This window comes from Microchirus variegatus (genome assembly GCF_963457635.1).
Source record: "Microchirus variegatus genome assembly, chromosome: 1".
NCBI lineage: Eukaryota > Metazoa > Chordata > Actinopteri > Pleuronectiformes > Soleidae > Microchirus > Microchirus variegatus.
Window position 1 is genome coordinate 42,856,713 of NC_139802.1, and position 19,206 is coordinate 42,875,918.

At 44.1% G+C, this 19,206-nt stretch overlaps 3 protein-coding genes across 3 annotated transcripts; all 3 read right to left on the bottom strand.

Moving 5' to 3' along the window:
- Window positions 1-1,062: 1,062 nt before the first annotated feature.
- atp6v1b2 (ATPase H+ transporting V1 subunit B2) lies at window positions 1,063-6,736 on the bottom strand (the record flags this gene model as incomplete). The annotated part of the gene is made up of 14 exons (XM_083899133.1): window positions 1,063-1,199; window positions 1,298-1,427; window positions 1,509-1,613; window positions 2,615-2,697; window positions 2,806-2,956; window positions 3,040-3,163; window positions 3,261-3,358; window positions 4,032-4,133; window positions 4,234-4,373; window positions 4,457-4,534; window positions 4,655-4,748; window positions 4,867-4,965; window positions 6,265-6,320; window positions 6,565-6,736. 14 exons carry the CDS (start codon window positions 6,734-6,736, stop codon window positions 1,063-1,065), a joined length of 1,569 nt encoding a protein of 522 aa, XP_083755259.1.
- Window positions 6,737-8,047: 1,311 nt separating this feature from the next.
- dusp11 (dual specificity phosphatase 11 (RNA/RNP complex 1-interacting)) lies at window positions 8,048-11,783 on the bottom strand (the record flags this gene model as incomplete). The annotated part of the gene is made up of 9 exons (XM_083909851.1): window positions 11,436-11,783; window positions 10,576-10,651; window positions 10,314-10,445; window positions 9,604-9,727; window positions 9,455-9,515; window positions 9,324-9,370; window positions 9,168-9,243; window positions 8,582-8,767; window positions 8,048-8,510 (listed from the first exon to the last, which is right to left on the bottom strand). Exons 1-9 carry the CDS (start codon window positions 11,492-11,494, stop codon window positions 8,048-8,050), a joined length of 1,224 nt encoding a protein of 407 aa, XP_083765977.1. The 5' UTR covers window positions 11,495-11,783.
- A 2,928-nt stretch (window positions 11,784-14,711) lies between these two features.
- On the bottom strand, window positions 14,712-19,199 carry cUnh18orf54 (chromosome Un C18orf54 homolog). The gene is made up of 14 exons (XM_083909862.1): window positions 19,084-19,199; window positions 18,321-18,468; window positions 18,069-18,225; window positions 17,824-17,991; window positions 17,440-17,566; window positions 17,304-17,355; window positions 17,020-17,212; window positions 16,730-16,936; window positions 16,563-16,637; window positions 16,395-16,455; window positions 16,186-16,249; window positions 15,898-16,095; window positions 15,760-15,815; window positions 14,712-14,987 (listed from the first exon to the last, which is right to left on the bottom strand). The coding sequence occupies exons 2-14, from the start codon at window positions 18,465-18,467 to the stop codon at window positions 14,828-14,830; spliced, it is 1,665 nt and encodes a 554-aa protein (XP_083765988.1). The 5' UTR covers window position 18,468; window positions 19,084-19,199; the 3' UTR covers window positions 14,712-14,827.
- Between the last annotated feature and the right edge of the window lie 7 nt (window positions 19,200-19,206).

The following is a 19,206-nucleotide window of genomic DNA, read 5'->3' on the forward strand; positions in this document are numbered from 1 at the left end:
CAAATAATGATGGAAATATTGATAAATTGGGTCCGTTTGTGACAAAACAAAGCATTTCAGGCAAATAATAATCTACACATTAGCATAAAGGGCTTCAACTAATGTTTATTTACTATTGATTCATCAGTTGTTTTGATTGACTGTGAAAATTAGCTCAATTATTATATACTATAATCATATTAAGGAAGCTAAAATAATTAAAAAAAAAATTTAATTAATTTATCTATTATCAAAACAGGCCCATTATTTAGTGATTACTACTATTAACTGATAAATGAACCATTAGTGATGTAAATGTGTTTACAACTAAACTAATTACTGATGAGAAATAATGAGACGGCAGCTTTTATTTCACTTATTACTTGATGAGGCATCAACAGGAAATGTTCAACGGCAATGCATGCATTCTGATTATTACACCTAATCAATAAGCAATACACTGATCAAAGAGAAACACATAAAGTAATCCGGAGATAATTCAAGGCCGACGTGTTAAACTTTACACGTACACAGAAAAAACGTGACGTAACCACGATAAACAAAGAAACGACATCAACACCATCATCAAGCAGTTAGTTTACACACATTCATATCAAAATAATTCAAACGTCATCTCCTGGTTTCCCTTTTACAGACATGGCTTTTCATGAAAAGTGTTGGATATTCCGTCAGTGAACAGCGCCACCAAGTGGACGTCTATGGACTGACCGTGAGTGTGGATCACGTGTGGTTCATCAGCTGTTAGTGATATTCTTTGTGTCACAGTAAAACTTTGATTATGGAAGTTTTCCCCCCGTGGTCACTATTTGGTTAGTATTAACGTAAATCAATAATCAGAATTTCACCAACATCAACATACGATGATCCTTTAGATCTCTCTGTAAGCCGTGTACTGTATTTCGTTCTGTTTCTGAGCGTTGACGGGGGTCGTTTTCAAGGCCACAAGACGGTCACGGCGTCACAACACTACACTGTATGTAATGTATATGTACATATATGTATATATGCAGCGACGCTTCATATATACATGGAACACGCGGAAGCAGCATTCGGGATTCGGGTTCAGTGTTTGGCTTCGCGCGGGTAAAACTCGGCCAAGGTGCTCTGAGGAATCCGCTTGAGCATCTCTTTGGGGAAGATCCTCATGAGCTGCCACCCGACGTCCAGAGTCTCGAACACGCTCCGGTTTTCGTACGCGCCTGGAGACACAGAGACAAACATAGCGTCGGTAAACATGGCGTCGGTAAACATGCACTCTGCGACGACGACGTCTCGCGGAGGTCACCCTGAGGTGTACCTTGGGAGATGAAGTTCTTCTCAAACTTGGTCAGGAACTCCAGGTAGAGAAGATCGTCGGCTGTCAGGGCCTCCTCGCCCACCACGGCCTTCATGGCCTGAACGTCCTTCCCTATGGCATAACACGCATACTACACACACACACACACACACACACACACATGATTAGAGAGTGACGGCCCTTATGAAGCTGAGTTTGTGTTTGAACTTACGAGCTGGTTGGAAACATCCGAGTGGTCTCTGCGGGTCATTCCCTCGCCGATGGCGGATTTCATGAGACGAGAGAGGGATGGCAACACGTTGATGGGAGGGTAAATCTGAGCAAAAACAAAAAAACGCAAAAAAGATCATGACACTGGTTCACGAAAATAGTCCAAAAGCAGCAATGCAGAACATCACGTCTTGTATCAGAACTCTGAATTTACACAGTTGTTGGGTGGTTTAAGGGATATTTCAGGTTCAAGTATTGTTATATATGGTGGCCCTGAGGTGCAAAACACAAACACAAATCACAAAACACAAACGCAAATCACAAAACACAAAAACATTAACTCAAAACGGAAACACAAATCACACAACACAAACACAAAAGCAGAAAACACGAAAACAACGCAATGTTTTTGTTTTTAATGTTTTCTGCATGTGTGTTTGCGTTGTGAGTTAATATTTTTGTGTTTTCTGCTTTTGTGTTTGCGTTGTGTGATTTGTGTTTCTCTTTTGAGTTAATGTTTTTGTGTTTTTGAATGGCGTTTTTTGATTTGCGTTTGTGTTTTTTGATTTGCATTTGTGTTATTGATTTGTGTTGTGTTTTGTGATTTGCGTTTGTGTTTTTGCACCTCAGGGCCACCGTAGTTATATGATGAGATCCTGACACATCCTAAGCATTAACTGCACCATAACTGCCAACAGAGACAAGAAAACAATTCTTTGTAAACTACTTTTCGCCCCCTACACCAAACCCCATAGAGAAAATCGGCGATTTTACATCACAGCACACAGGAGTCGTTGACCCACTGCTGCCTCCATCTCTAACGCTCAAATGTGTTATTTTGAGACGTCAGTGTTTGAAATCCTTCGTTCTGATTCACCTCAGTGGCACAAAGTGACCACACGAGGCAGCAGTAGACCAGCAGCTCCTGTGTTATTGTGAGCTAAAAACGCTGATTTTCTCTATGGGGTTTAGTGTAGGAGGTTAGGTAAGGCGTAAGAGTTAGATTGAACACTCCTGTGTTTCCTGGTGTCCCCAGGGGCAGCCAGGGGGCGCTGACTCCAGTTTGACCTTCAGTCCAAGTCTCTGAAGAGACGCGGCCATCTTCACCTGTCTGTTGTGAAGTTGTCTGTCCACGTAGATTTGACCCTCGGTGATGTAACCCGTCAGGTCAGGAATGGGATGAGTGATGTCTGTTCAAAACAACACTGCATTATTTAGTGTGTGTGTGTGTGGACACTTTGGACATCAAAACCTGGTCCTAATGATGTGACTGTGTGTGTGTGTGTGTGTGTGTGTACCGTCGTTGGGCATGGTGAGGATGGGGATCTGGGTGATGGAGCCGTTGCGTCCCTCCACTCTGCCGGCTCTCTCGTAGATCGTGGCCAAATCCGTGTACATGTATCCGGGGAAACCTCGGCGTCCTGGCACTTCCTCTCTGGCTGCAGACACCTGAGGAAACACGCAGGGTTTTACTCCCTCATTCGCGCTCGTTCTTTCAGAATAAAAGCTCCCGACGCGGCGGCGGCCCCGACCTCTCTCAGAGCCTCGGCGTACGAGCTCATGTCGGTGAGGATGACGAGGACGTGCTTCTCACACTGATAGGCCAGATACTCGGCTGCCGTCAGAGCCAGGCGAGGCGTGATGATTCGCTCGATGCTGGAACACAGAAGAAGATAAACTTTATCGCTTATGATGCAAACATCGCAGAACTTTGTATTCAGAAGCTGAAGGTGTTTTGACGCCAAGGTCGTACGTGGGGTCGTTGGCCAGGTTGAGGAAGAGGCAAACGTTGTCCATGGAGCCGTTCTCCTCAAAGTCAGACTTGAAGAACCTGGCGGTCTCCATGTTCACCTGCAGACAAACGGAACAGAAGAGTGACGTTTGTTTACACTTTAGAGACAGGAAAACTGAAGTTTGGGGTCAAACCCGAGCCCACACCAAAGTCCATAGAGAAAATCAGCTATTTAACATCACGTCACGCAGGAGTTGTTGATCCACTACTGCCTCTATCAGTGAGTTCAAATGTGTTATTTTGTGACTTTGGTGTTTGAAAAACTTTGTTCAAATTGACTTTTGGCAGAAACTTGCCAAATAATGTCAGGGTACATGAGCAGTTCTTGTGTTTCCATGGACCAAAAAAACTCTGATTTTCTCTATGGACTTTGGTGTGGGGGTTTAAGCAGTTATAATGTAGGTGTAAACTGACGTAGACCTCTGGCAGCCATGTTTTTCCTGTATGTAGCATACTGAAAACATACTTAACCCAAAGAACCCAGAGAGCCTTCTTAGTTCCACGATGATTCCTAAAAGGTTCTTGGGCTACCTAGAATGTTCCTACCTGTAGAATTTGTTTAATGACTACCTAAACCTACTAAACCCTAAATCAACCTGAAGAACATCTGGAACCTTCTTGTGGTGTTTCCAGGAGGATCCTCGACATCTGGAACCTCCATCCTTATGACTAAAAGTTCCTGAAACTACCTGTGGAACCTATTTATTGACTACTTTAACAAGGGACGCTCACCCCCATGGCGGCAAACACGATGGCAAAGTTGTCCTCGCTGTAGTCCATCACGTCCTTGGACTTCTTCACCAAACCGGCCTGCCGACAGATCTGGGCTGCGATCTGAAGAGAGGGAGGGGCGGAGCCAGAGCAGGAAGTACAGAGATGAGCAAACATGGAGGACGGTGGCGTTCAAACAACACGTGTTTTTGCGCGTTTGTACCTCGTTGTGTGGCAGCCCCGCGGCAGAGAAGATGGGGATCTTCTGCCCCCGAGCGATGCTGTTCATGCCGTCGATGGCAGAGATGCCCGTCTGGATCATCTCCTCGGGGTAGATACGGCACTGAGGGTTTATGGGCTGTCCTGGTGGTAGAATCACAAACTAAAGTCATTCTCCTCCCACACCAAAGTCAGCTATCGGTCAAGGAACAGTGACCATGACGTACCCATGATGTCCAGGAAGTCTTCGGCGAGGACGGCTGGTCCTCTGTCGATGGGTTTACCGGATCCGTTAAACACACGACCTGCACACACACACACACACACACACACACACACACACACACACACAGACACACAATGTTGAAAACTCTACGTCCACATCGGTAACGTGGAGCGTTTGTTTGTCTTGTTGTGCGTCGTACCCAGCATGTCCTCAGAGACCGGCGTCCGTAAAATGTCCCCCGTAAACTCGCAGCTCGTCTTCTTGGCGTCGATGCCCGAAGTCCCTTCAAACACCTGCAGGGGGCGAGCACGGGTGAGGGTTTGTAGCATAAAGCAAAGATCTAGACAATTACAATTACTTTGACCTGATGGTGGCGCTGTTAGGTAATGAAACGGTGACTTCTGAACGTACCTGAACCACGGCTTTGGAGCCCGTGACCTCCAGCACCTGGCCGCTCCTCCTGGTTCCATCAGGCAGCGTGAGGTGGACGATCTCTGCGTACCTGGGGAACTGAGGAGGGACAACAAATTATTGTAAAACCACCTGTGGAAACTGTTAAATAATCACTTAAACCTACAACAACCCAGTAAAAGCTTCATAATGACAAGAAAATACAATAAAACTACTAGAAGAACTTCTTCAGAACCTTCTTAATAACATCTTAGGAATCGTTAAACCCCTAGAGCCTTCTTAGCTCCATGATGATTCCAAAAAGATTCTTGGACTACTGATAGAACCCATTCAAACCATGGGTTAGAAGTTCCTAAAACTACCTGTAGAACTTGTTTAATGACTACTTAAACCTTCTAAACCCTAAAATAACCTGAAGAACATCTGGAACCTTCTTGTGGTGCCTCCAGGAAGATCCTTGACATCTGGAACCTTTTTATAAGCTCCATCCTTATGACTAAAAGTTCCTAAAACTACCCGTGGAACCTATTTATTTACTACTTTAACCTTCTAAACCCTACAACAACCCAAAAAACCCCTGGAGCCTTCTTTTAAGCTTCATGATGATTCCAGAAAGATCCAGAACTACTTGTAGAACCCATGTATACCATATAATCTAATGGAAACTTCTTATAAGCTTCATGATGAAGTTCCTCAAACTACCTGTAGAACTTGTTTAATGACTACTTAAACCTTCTAAACCCTAAAATAACGTGAAGAACATCTGGAACCTTCTTGTGGTGCCTCCAGGAAGATCCTTGACACCTGGAACCTTTCTATAAGCTCCATCCTTATGACTAAAAGTTCCTAAAACTACCTGTGGAACCTATTTAGTGACTACTTTAACCTTCTTAACCCTACAACAACCCAAAGAACCCCTGGAGCCTTCTTTTAAGCTTAAGCAGAACTACATGTAGAACCCACTTAAACCATCTAAAGCCTAGAACAACCCAAATAACCTCTGGAAACTTCTTAAAAGCTTTATGATGAAGACTAGAAGTTCCTCAAAGTACCTGTAGAACTTGCTTAATGACTACTTAAACCCTTTAAACCCTAAATGAACCCAAAGAACATCTGGAATCATCTTGTGGTGATTCCAGTAAGATCCTTGAAGTGCCTGTAGAACCCAATTTTAAACCCCCAAAACAACCCAAAGAATATCTAGACCTCCTCATAAAGTTCATGATGATTATATAAGATCTTTAAATTATCTGTAGAACCTTTTTAATGACCATTTTAACCTTCTAACTCCATAATTACCTACAGAACCACCAAAATTGGCTCACAGAGAAAATCTCCATGTTTTGGTTCAGAGAGGAGGACGATGATGATGAAGATGAAGGTGTTCTGAGGTCTTACCTTCACCTGGTCCAGAATCACCAGAGGACCATTGACTCCAGACACTGTTTTATAAGCTGAGGACAGAAAACACAGATTATGTTGATCGGTTTGTCTGGAATGAGGGAGATTATATGAAGAACATCTTCATCATCTTCATCATCATGATTATTTCGGGTGATTTTATGATTGACAGCGACCATGAGAAAGTGATGATGTCATTTATTCGTAATCTCATGTGTTGATCTTCAGGAATGTGTCGCGTCATGTTGCTTTCCCTCAGCTCCGGTCCTCACAAACACGGAGGGACACGGGACTCACTCAGGCGGGGCTGGGAGATGTAATCCCGGCTCACGGCCATGGCGTGCTCCCGGGAGCCCGCGGAGGCGGATGTCGGACCCGCGGCGGTGGAGGCGGGTCTGTTCCCGCTGACAGCGGAGGATATCTCACTCATGGCCCCGTTCACCATCCCTCTGAGCGCCTTCATCGCCATGTTTCACCGCGGCAGCAGCAGCCGTTGGTCGTGACAGGACCTGCGCATGCGCGGTAACCACGGCATCTGCACCAGGAGGAATACTACAAAAACAACAGGTTTTTTTTATTTATTTATTAATTCTTATCTTAACAATTTTAGAATGCAAGTTTAACATGTATTTACCAGATAAAGAAAAAATATATTTTTGGTATAAGTTTATATTATATTTAAAAAATAATAATAAATAAATAAACATCTCAACATTATTGTGAGGTTTAACTATTATTATGACAATTTTGTTTAGTAAATATAAGTTACATATAATTTTTTTTTTTCCGCCATACAAAATAAAGATTTACAAAAGCAAATTTTATGAATATTTAATTTAAATGATGTAAAATTATCGGTTGACATCACTTTTGAAATACAGAGTTCATCTGAAGGTTTATTATCTAAAAGAATAAACAAAAACATGACAAATTATACTCTATTATGGAGTCTAGAAAGTAATTATGTTTCTTTTTAGCCTTTTTTTTTTGATTTTGTAAAAACAACATTTTTTGTTCAGCACAAAAAAGTTAGTTCAGCATAAAAAAATTGTATATTTTCATTAAGTAATACATTTATCAACTAATTGATTAAAAAGTTGAAGACGCTTGAATTAACATCCTTCAAATGAATCAATCCTTCAGATTATTGATCGTTAGAGGGAGCCGCAAAACTGTGGATGAAGAAAACGTGCACATTAAATTAAAACATGTTTCAAACATTTATTCTTGTTGGCAAAACTGAGGTCAACTTTTTTGACTAGAACAAGGCACGGTGACCTCTGACCCCTGGTCCTCTGCCAGAGGGCGCTGGTGTCAGGGGTTTTTAAAACCTGAATTAAAACATATCTATCGGTCTTCTACCGCTTCATCCTCCAGGGGGTGAATTAAAAGATGTTTAGCACAAAAAATGAACACACAAAAAAAGTTCAGGGAGACATTCTGACGCCTTCAGGGACAGTGGGACACACTGTGATGTGTTCAGGGACAGAACTGTGACGCCAATTTTCCTTAAAACTAAACAAATTCACTGCTTTCTCTCGCTTCTTGTGACACAAACTTCAGTTTCCGGTTAGAAAATCAAAGTAGCGAACATCTTCTTAAAGTTGCCCAGAACCTCCTGCGACGCTTTAAACGTAAATTGTGCCGTCTTGTTGTTAAAATCTTGTTCTGCAAATAAATACGTCAATAAAATGTAAACGTCCCTTCGTCCACTGATGCATTTTCAGTCGTAGCTCATTAAACTGTGACGTCAGCACAGTCACGTGATCATGTGATCAGTCTAGTAGCGCTCGTATCTGTTGCTGTGCGTGTGTCTGTGGTGATGACTCGTCTGCTCATCCTTGTCGGTCCAGTGCGAGCGGTGGTGGTGGTGGTGGTGGCGTCGGCCGAGCTCCTCCTCCTCCTCTTCTTCTTCCTCCTCCTCTGTTCTTGAGTAGCGAGGGGGCGGGGCTCTGCTGTGGCTCATGAAGGCGGGCTCCTGTGACGGCGGTCTCGCCCACTGACCGCCGGGGTGAGGTTGAGGCGGCGCCCATTGGTACGGGCGGAGCTGGGCTCTGGCGTGCTGGTGAAAGGAAGGCATGGACGGCGGCTCGCGCAGAAGGCCGCCGTTTCTGCGCGGCGGATCGGGCAGAAGACTGCCACCGCCGCCGCCGCCGCTGTACAGATGAGGAGGAGGATGACGATGATGATGATGCTGATCGTGATGATGCGAGTGGTGGTTTGGAGCTCGTGGAGGGAGAGATCTGTGGGGGAGACCACAAACGTCCATATAGGAAACCAAGAATTTTCCAACTTTGGACCGTACCGTACGCACCTGTGATGCCAGGAGTCACTGCCGTGTCCTCGTCTGTCCTCTCTGTCCTGTCTGTCCCGTCTGTCTTCGCTGTCCCGTCTGTCCCGTCTGTCCTCTCTGTCCTCTCTGTCCTCTGACTCAGAGGATGGACGCTTGACCGAGCAGCCTCTCTGTGGCTCCTCCTCCCACTCGTCCATTCCCTCGTTACTGATGCAAAAATACAATAACAGAGGGTTAAAAACAGCTCAAATACTATGTTACAACACTGCACCAAACTCCATAGAGAAAATCAGCGATTTAACATCACAGCACACAGGGTTTGTTGACCCGCTGCTGCCTCCTTTAATAAGCTCAAATGTGTTATTTTTGTATTTAAATGTTGGAAATACTTTGTTCAGATTCACCTCAGTGACACAAAGTGACCACTAGAGGCAGTAAAAGACAAGCAGCTCCTGTTTCCCCATGAGCTAAAAACACTGATTTTCTCTATGGAGTTTGGTGCAGGAGTTCAAAAAACTCAAATTTTCTACTTCTAACAGTGAGATAAAGCAGTAAAAACATTCTTAAGATATCACAGACTTGATTATTCTGTAAAAGTGTGCGTCACCTCCTCTTTGGTCCACGCTGCAGGTCGTCCAGATAGTTCTTTCTCTCAATGTCGTGGCCCCGCGACGAGTTAAACACTGACAACAAAGGAGAGGTTTAACATCGTACCTTTAAATCATTATCTGATCGCAAATAACGACCGATAATCAGCACTCACAGTGGACGGCCTGTTTAGGATCCATCCCGTCCACGTCGATCAGATACCTGCAGGTCACAAACACCTGGTAAACATAAACGAACACTGGACGATTACGGTGAGGGCGCGGAGGGGGCGTGTCGCGTACGTACCTGCAGATCAGGTAACCTGTGCGGTTCAGGCCGTGAGTGCAGTGGACGCCGATCAGTTTGTCTGCAAGGTAAACATCAGCGTGTAAAAATAAGAACATAAAAGCTCCCTGAGATATGAAATGGTATCATCAATAGTAACGCGCTCTCACCGTTGTTGGCGTTTTCTCGCAGAAACCTGCGAACGACGCGCTTGAAGCTCAGGATGGTGTCGTCGCGAGGAACCTCGTGACCCGCCGTGAAGATTTTAACAAAGTGCAGCGACGCCGGTACATCCTTAAAACACACACACACACACTTAGTCTGATGTTTAACACTGGTATCACATGCTTAAATGTATGTTAATTTGTGTTTTTTCAACATGTTTTTCATCCCTTAAAAACAGGAAATCTGTGTATTTGCCAAAACTGTTGCTCTGGAATAAAGAAATGCATTATTATTTCAACAAAGGCAGAAAAATATTCACTGAGAAGAACATATTAAATCAACATAAGACCATATGGAGTGAATATTTTGGTTTATTTATGTCTATTGCTGTCTGCAACATTTCTGTGAGTGTCAATAAAGGCCTTATCTACAACTTTCCCTATATATATTTTTTACTTTTTTGTTTTTAAAAGGTTTCCCATTGTCTTCAAATGTTTTCATACACAATGGCATTTTCATACTTTTTTATTAAAAGGACCCATTTAAACAAAAAACAGGACTCCCAAACCCCTAGTTCTGTGTGGATGAGAAGCCAATATATAAACAAAATATATGTAGACTTTCTGTTCTGTAGTTTCAGTCGTGTGTTACTGTTTTGTTGTTGTGCATATTGTATAGATTAAGTGCGTGAGTGGTTGTTGTCTTGTTCGTTTACCTGTAGTTGATAGTAGCGCGTCGTAAACGTCAGGTCAACGATCAGACCGAGCTCTTCGTGGTCTTTGCTCAGAGCGTCCAGAAGCTCCCAGGGACCGAAGACGTCAGATGCCGAGAGACGACGGGTCAGAGACTGCAGGACGAAGGACACACACACACACACACACACACACACGGGTGATAGAGAAAGACGTTAATAAGCCAAATAAAAGGCTGTATGTGTGACCGTGTGTGTTTTACAGGTGTGATGAGCGACTCCTCACCCGTTTGAGTGGAACTTTAAAGGCAATGAAACGAGTCCCTTCAAGTCTTTTTCCCACAGCGTTATAATCCAGCCACCTGTGAGGGACAGAGACACAGAGAGAGACAGAGGTTTGTCTTACAAGCGTCTATTTTTACAACAACAATAATCGATAAAAGCAGCTTAGCAGTGGACTTAAAAACACAGTAATAAATATAACTATTTTATATATATAAGTTTAGTCTAAAAAGTTAAACTTAATTTAAAAGAAACCTAGCAATAGTCATATTGTAGTTCTCTCCCAGATTATCAACATGTACCTATTTTAATGGGTTGTAGTGATTTTTGTATTTTACATGAATAATGTTTGTTTACCAGTCACAGATTTCAAAATAAAAGTAACATTTCATGGTTAAAGCAGTAGCAAATATGTGTGATTTTGTGAGCATGTAATCCAATGTACCAGATTTTCAAAATAATTGTTGTTTTTTTAAGTATTGTTTTTTATTATTATTTATACTTGTGTTGTTTTAAAGGGCTTTACATTAGATTGGATTAGATTGGATTATACCTCTCGTCCACTGTTTACACTACTTCTGAAGCTTGAGTCATGCGTTTTATAAACATAATCCATAATCTCATAGGTTGTTTACATTGGAACTATTAGCATTTGTCTTTCATTGACCTCCATCTAGTGAAGTTATTTTTATTATTATATGCTATTTTCGATGAGTCTTGGGTGGAAACTCTATACAAACACAGTGAGTGACGCAGCAATAACCCGGCTACTTTAAAACGGTGTTTAAGTGTAAACAAACCGAGTTAAGTTTCATTTCAGCCCAATCGAAACAAGCCAGACTGTCTTATCTCTCTCTCTCTCACCTGTCCGGTATCCCTCCTCCTCCTCCTCCTCCTCCGCTCCTCTTACCGGGTCGGTGCATTCTCACAGCGTTGATTTAACGGGACTCTTCGTCTGTTTCCAACAAAATGTTAAAACCCGTAAAAAAAGAAAAAAAGAAAACACCCACCGCTTCATTAGCACGTGTCGCCCCAGACACAGTTAGCCTGCGCACAGCGAGACACGTTTAGTTATAATACGCGCACTAATATCTAGAATAATGACACAAATAAAGTACAATAACTATAAAATACGATAACATTCCAGTTGACGGCCTCAGTTAAACGTCATTAAAAGGTTACTGACTCGCGCTCTGAAGGCGGGGACGTGTGAAAACAACTCCACACACCGGAGAACCTGCTTGACTTCCGGGTTCCTCTTCTTCAGATTCACTCAAACAACACGTTGACTCACTACCGCCACCAGCTGGTTAGGAGTGGAACACAGCCAAATCAAATCCAAATTAAAGAAATAGTTTTGTCAAGAAAATTCAAACTTATACACACAATATGTAATGAAAATAAATGTATTCTTTTTTATAAAAATGTTAAAAAAAATGTATTTTTTTAAATACTGCCTACACCAACAGTTACTTGTACAGCGAGTATACTTGGTTCTCAAATTGTGGTACATGTACCACTAGTGGTACGCGAGCGAGTTTAAAATCAGAAATACTGTTCTGCTGTTTGTAACAGTATTTGTGACCAGAGTGCGTCGAAAATTAAATAAAACTATTTCGCCACTGTATTTTGACATTGGTTTACTTCAAGAGCTCAGTATTTTCTCAGGTACTACAGGTATAAAATGTTTGAGAACCACTGCACTAATGTAAACTTTAATTTTGTATGTTTAATGTATAGGGTTAGGGTTTAAACTTCAAAATAGGCTATAAAATACCAATAATAATAATAATAATAATAATAATAATTTGAAGAGAGTTTAGTTGGTGTTCCTAATAAAGGGACCACACAATAATAATAATAGTAATAATAATAATAATAATAATAATAATAGACATGAGTATGGAAGCTTCTTCTTCTAATAATCATTTCCAGCAAAACACAGTGGAATCTTCAAACTGTTGAGGGTAGCATTTTTAATTATTAATATTATTGGAAGAAGAAGTGGAGAAAGTTCTTCAGGTGAGCTTACATCAAAGGAAAGGTCATGATGCTCAACAAGAAACCCCAGATGAAAGGTTTCTGAACGTCAGATGATGGAAATGAAAGAGAAACAGCGGAGAGAGAAATGTAGGTTTAAACCCAGAAGAAGGCAGACATGCCGGCTTTTCTGTTTCTGTGCCTTTCAATAAGTAACCATAGCAACGGGTAAACAAAAACAAGTTTTAATGCAGAGGAGAGAAAATGTCTGATCAAGAAAAAGAAGGAGCAGAGGAGGAGAACAAGGCGGTGTTTTCAGAGGAGGAGGCCGCCGCCGTCGCGCAAAAACCTGTGCCGACAAGAGTCAGGGCGCCAGATACGGTGGACGAGTATCTGAGAAACTTCCTGCGTAAAGTCGGTCTCACTCGGACGTTGAAGAGCTTTGACTCGGAATGGTACAGCGCCGCGCTACAGACGATCAGAGAAGAGCTGAAGAGGGAAGCACCATGTACAGGAGTCTTCATCTCCGGAGCTCCGCCCAGGAGGTCCTGTCTCCTGGACAAACTGGACAAGGTCCAGAGAGAGACCTGGCAGCTGCGCAAGGAGGTGCTGTTGGCGCCGGAGAACCTGGTGAGGCTGCAGAGGGAGACCTTTTTCCACCAGCAGCAGTGCCAGAGGACCACGAAGGAGAAAACCCGGCTGGAGGAGGAGATCAAACAGCTGGAGAAACAGCTGGAGTACCACGAGCAAACGCTGGCCGACCTGGAGAAGAAGCACGAGGCGTCGCTGAGGCAGAAGGCGCTCCTCCGCTTGGATCGGACCTCGGGACCCAGGCGGCGCTGTCAGGAGGCGAAGAAGGAGAGCAGCGTGAAGCGAGAACGCGGCGACAGAACATCGGCGAAGGAGCCAAGACCTCAGCAGACGAGGACTCAGCAGACGAGGACTCAGCAGACGAAGCCTCCGCAGACCAAAACCCAACAGACGAAGCCTCCGCAGACGAAGACTCAGCAGACGAAGACTCAACAGACTGTGAAGCCTCAGCAAACAAAGACTCAACAGACTGTGAAGCCTCAGCAGACGGAGCCTCAGCAGCAGGTGAAGCCTCAGGAAGTGAAGCCTCAGGAAGTGAAGCCTCAGGAAGTGAAGCCTCAGGAAGTGAAGCCTCAGGAAGTGAAGCCTCAGCAGGCAAAGCCTCAGCTGGTGAAGCCTCAGCACGTGAAGCCTCAGATGCTGCTGGCAAAGCCTCAGCTGACAAAGCCTCCGCTGGCCAGGCCTCACATGGTGAAGCCTACGATGGTGAAGCCGCAAACGGGGAAACCGCCGACGGCAAAACTTCAAATGCCAAAGTCTCAGATGGCGAAGCCTCTGCAGGTGACTCACCACACCGCAAATCAGGTGAAGCCACAGCAGGTGGTGAGCAGTTAGAGGAGGAGCTGAAGCTTCACCTCTCCACACCTTACTCATGACCTGAAGACTCACACCAGGTCATCACACCTACAACTCCTCTACATCTTCATCACCAAGATGACACTGAGGACACTGACGTCTCAGATTAACGTAGATGTTTCTCACGTCTTCTGAACAAAGACTAAATCCCGATTTTGATCCGGATTAAATGAGTTCTTATTCTTGCATGACATGAGGCAATGACAAAGACAACTGGAGGGCTTAGAACTATACTGTTATTTATTATTTACTTTGTTTCCTCTTATTATTATTAATAATAATAATGATATGTGTGTGTTGTGCCTGCTCTACATTTTGTCTTTTGTCTCTCTGATGGATTCACTTGTCACTTGTAAATAAAAATTTGAATAAAGTGTCACATGAAGCGGAGCCGATTACTTCCTGGTTGGTTTGTGAGCAAAACAAGACATTTGGGAATATCGTCAGTTTGGGAAACACTGATCAACACCGACAACTCATCAGTAAATAAAGAAAATAGAAGATAGATTCATCAATTATGAAAATATATGTTAGGTTCATAAAAACCCTGAACTGTCCCTTTAAACCACCCTCTGTCTGAGTGAATACTGTGTCGAGTCCAGAAAAGTTATGGCTTATTACTACTATACAGTGAGTGGGTGGAGCTTTGCCCATGCTCCGCCCCCCCGCGTCACCTGACCTTCACCTGCCGCTCTTCAAAAACGTCCAAACCTGATCTTCTGGACTTTCTCCACCTTCAAGTTTAAGCATCTTCTCGTGTAAAATCCACAACTTCATTCAGGTTTGTTTACACCTTCTGTGACAGGAAGTCACTCGTCCTAGTCCAGTTTTCACGAGTCTTTGTCCCGAACGCAGACAAGTCCGTCATTAGAGGAGGCGGAGAACCGTCCTTCGTCTTCATCCTTCTCATCCTCCTCCTGCTCCTCTTCTCGCCGTTTCTCCCTAGGTTCTCCCACCAGGAGCTTCAGACGGTTCAGGTGATGCAGAGCTCTGAGGACGGACACAAGTTTGTCTTTAAGAACATCAGTGGATTTATTATAAGGGACTAGTGCTGTGCTATGGGTTAACCCATGACACGTTTCCAACAACGACTGACCGGAAAAAGAGGCACATGACGTCATGTTTACGTGCCGCGACACCGGCGGAGTCCAGGCACCGTTTACCAGTTAGCTCTGTTAGCTGCATTAGCTCCTTTAGCGCCGTTAGCGCGCCAACAGTCAAACTGGAGCGGTCTGTTTATTAAACGAAAAGAGCAGCGCTGCAAATAACTAGCGTACCTGTGTACTGCGTATGTGTGCCTCTGTTTTTAAAGTTTAGCGTTACTTTATAGACTAATTTCAACAATCCGGAGTCACGTAAACATGACATCATGTGCGTCTTTTTCCGGTCAGTCGTCATGGAAACGTGTCAAAGTGACACAAAATGTGTGTCACTTCGAAAACCCCTCACTCTCCCACACCAAACTCCATAGAGAAAATCAGCGATTTTATAAACCACACAACAACAAACCTACAGTAGTTGTTGATCCATTTCTGCCTCCATCAATAAGTTAAAATGCATATTTTGTGACTTTGGAGTTTGAAATTCTTTGCTCAGATTTACTTCAGTGACGTAAACTTACCAAACGAGGCAGTAGTGAACCAGCGTCTCCTGTGTCTCCATGAGCTAAAATCACTGATTTTCTCTATGGACTTTGGTGTGGGAGAGTGACAAAGTTTGACACAAACTGAAGTTTTCTGAAGTCAATGTATGATCTTGTTACCTGTGCAGTGAAGGTCCACCAGTAAAACTCTCCATCTCTGCTTCACCTTCAGGCGTCTGCAACACAAACAAACTCAGCTTCACAAACCTGAGACACATACGTGTGTGGTGCGTTCAGGGACTCCAAACATTTGTTCACCTGCTGCTTCAGCTGCGTCTCTAACGTCTGAAGCCTCACAGGTTGTGTCGGAGCAGCTGCTGCTGCTGCTTCTGCTTCACCTTCTCGCTGCTGAAGCTGCGCCTCCACAGCCTGGAGTCTGAACAGCATCTGTTTCAGCGCCTCCACTGGACCTGGCTGCTCCCAGATGCTGTCACCATGGAGACCACTGCCCAGAGTCTGGAGGACACGGCAAAAAGAGACAAGACATTGTCTTTTATGTCCTGTTCAGGACTGACACTGAAGAAGCAGCAGAAAAGAAGCCTGTACCTCAGCTCTTCTGTCACTCTGAGCCTCTGTGCTGCCCCCTGCTGCTGATGATGAGTCACTGCAGCTTAAACAAACAGAATAAAAACATTCCTTTTTTTTAAAAGGTAGTTTGTAATATTTATGTCCTGTTTTCTCTTTTCTATGTTCTGTGTCTGTATAAAATTCTAAAAATAATTAAAGAAAAGGTTATGAAAAATAATAATTCTTACAGAGGGAACAAAGGACGATGTGAGGAAGAAGTGAGCAGATCCTCAGTGTTCACCGGACTCACTATAGGACAGAAGCATTCATTTTCACATAAACAAAAAAGAAATGATATTTATGAGAGGAGTAAAGTTAACTAAACTAAATTGTTGTGTTAAGTGTGCATTAGTTACCTGCTCCTTCACGTCTCTGACACAGAGAGTTCAGCACCTGATCTGCTTTCTGGATCAGAGACTCGATCCTATTGTCTGACAGAGGGAGAGACGAGGACAGTGAGCCGATTACAACCAGGACGATGTCTTCATCGACAGGGGTTTATATGGACAAAGTGTTGTTTTACCTCTGAACAGAGACTCCACGCTGCCAGAGGTTCTTCTCTCTGCGGCGAGCTGCGAGATCTGTTCAGCAAACTGAAGCCTGAGATCTCTGAGCGACAGCTGACTGTCCACCTGTGAACAGCTCTCAACATCCTCCACCTCCTCCTCCTCCTCCAGCTCTGCCACCCAGGACGGAGCTCCACGTCTGGCAGCAACAGGTGGAAAAACACCTGGAACAAGAAGAAAACAAAGATTTTCACAACTACTTCTAAATATGAACTTAAACGTGTCTGCTGAGCAGCAAATGCTTTACTGTGGATGTTGTCGTGTCTCAGATTTGAGTCTGAGGGCGGTGGCTCGCTGAGGTCACAGTCCTGGAGCCACGCTGGGCATTTCAGTTCAGACCAGGGAGGGTGTGACGCTGCTGCTGATGGCTCCGCCCACTGTGACGCTGCTGCTGCTGGCTCCGCCCACTGTGACGCTGCTGCTCTGTGTCTGAGCGTAGACTGACAGATGGACGACAGAAGAGAGACCGTTGATTTGGGTTCTGTCAATAACTCAAACCTCTAAGAGGAACAGTATTGTGATGATGATCACCTTAAAGCTGCTCACGGGGAACTCTTTCTCTGCTGCTGATTGACCTATGACCCTGTGGAGAAGACAGGGTTAGAGATGGTGTCCAGCTCTCACAGAACACAACAGAACAGTGAGGACAAGAATCAACAACATGAACCTGGAGCTCCAGGACCGATGGATCAGACGGGGGTCGGTGTGGCTGCTGCTCAGCCCATAACAGGCTCTACATCCTGGACAGGAGGGGGCGCAGTGGAGCTGCGAGGCTCCAGACTGGGACACAAGACCTGGATCCAAAGAATGGAACACAATCAATTTTTTCATTTAATTTAATGACCTGGGAAAAAGAGGGAAGTGTGGGTGGTGCATTTAAAGACCAAGGATTAAAGGGGAAGCGTCTGTGGTACATTCAGAAGCTTTGGATAAACGTGGCAGAGGTGTGAGAGATGCGTTTAAAGACAATGGGTGAAGGTAGGTAGAGATTTGGATGATGCATTCAAAGACCGTGGATGAGAACAAATGTGTGGGAGACTGATTTAAAGACCTTGTAGGAAGGCAGACGTGTGGGTGACAGGCAGAGAGCCATCGTAAGGGATGGACAGCAGCTCGTCCGTCGTCATGGAGAGCCTGTCTCGATTGACGCGGTGACGGAGGGAGCTGACGGGCAGATTCAGGAAGTCCAGCTCCCTCTCAGTCAAACTCTCCCGAAGAACTATGGGTACAAAAAACAACTACAGTATGAGGACGGTCAAACCAACATAAACTGAAATCGTCTCTGTGGTGTCTCACCGTCTTTGTTTCTAAGCGTGCTCGCTCTGAATCTGCTCGGCGTGGACGAGGGACTCTGCGGCAGGACGAGTCTTCCTGTCCCTGACCGGCACTTCTGACAGCTGCTGTCAAAGTCTGTGATGTAGGCGTCCAGCGCCGCGGAGGCGGAGTCATATTTCTGCAGAAAAGACAATCAGTGTTTTGTTTTTGGTTTTTTTAAGTGCAGTCAATGACAAATTAATCATTTGGCCTTATCGTGAAAAGAGAGTGAACCTTGTTTCTGTATCTGAAGGTGGCGGTGGTGGTGGTGGTGTGTTCAGGGACCCGCAGGCTGCTCCTCAGGTGACCGGAGCTCGACAGCAGTGAGGTCACTGTGGACTCTGGAGACAGGAAGTCACCGGCCAGGCTGTCGGGCTCCATACTGACAAACACAACACGACATTAATCGAGGAAAATAATCAAAAAAAATAATCGATTGCTAAGTAATAATCTAAATAAACTAACACAGTTAACTATTGTTGTCTCATTTGTTTGAACGTGACTATAAATCAAAGCGGTGATGACGTCAGAGCCACTGTTCTACGTGTATCCAGGCAACGGCCAGTGAAACACACTGATTTTCCGACTCAAACATGAGCTTAAAAACTTACACTTTTACTTCATACTTCAACAAAAGAATAAAAACAAGCTAAAAAACCGAGCTAAAGTTATTGACGTTTCAAGCGACGCACACTGACGTTAGCTTGCTAAGTTAGCCAACTGTAACCTCACCAAAACAAATCAAAACACTGAGCAAACAGCGACATAAAGAGCTGGCAGTTTTAGTAATTAACTAATTTAATTGCCACTATATAAAAAGTGTTAATAAAATATTTAATAAACGCGTCGTCTCTACTTATTCACAAACTATTCAAAGTTTCCACAAAGCTACGATGATGCTAACGTAGCATCCTGTAGTGTATCTGCTAACATCAGGAAGTTAAACAAACTCAGACAAAATAATATCGACTGGAAATAAATACATTATTTTACTCACTTCTTCTGTTCATGCTCTGTTTTTCAGACGTGAACATTTAAAAAGTCCCGGGCGCAGACGCCGCTCTCTGTGACTTCAGCTGCTCTGGAGTCAGTTTACACAGCGTTAGCCTCGCTAATCCTC

Coding starts and splice junctions, on each gene's coding strand:
- cUnh18orf54 (XM_083909862.1), bottom strand. CDS start 18,467: ATGGAGCCCGACAGCCTGGCCGGTGACTTCCTGTCTCCAGAGTCCACA. Junction 16,250..16,394: donor CATCGTCCTTTGTTCCCTCT/GTAAGAATTATT, acceptor TGTTTGTTTAAG/CTGCAGTGACTCATCATCAG. Junction 16,096..16,185: donor AGAGTGACAGAAGAGCTGAG/GTACAGGCTTCT, acceptor CGTGTCCTCCAG/ACTCTGGGCAGTGGTCTCCA.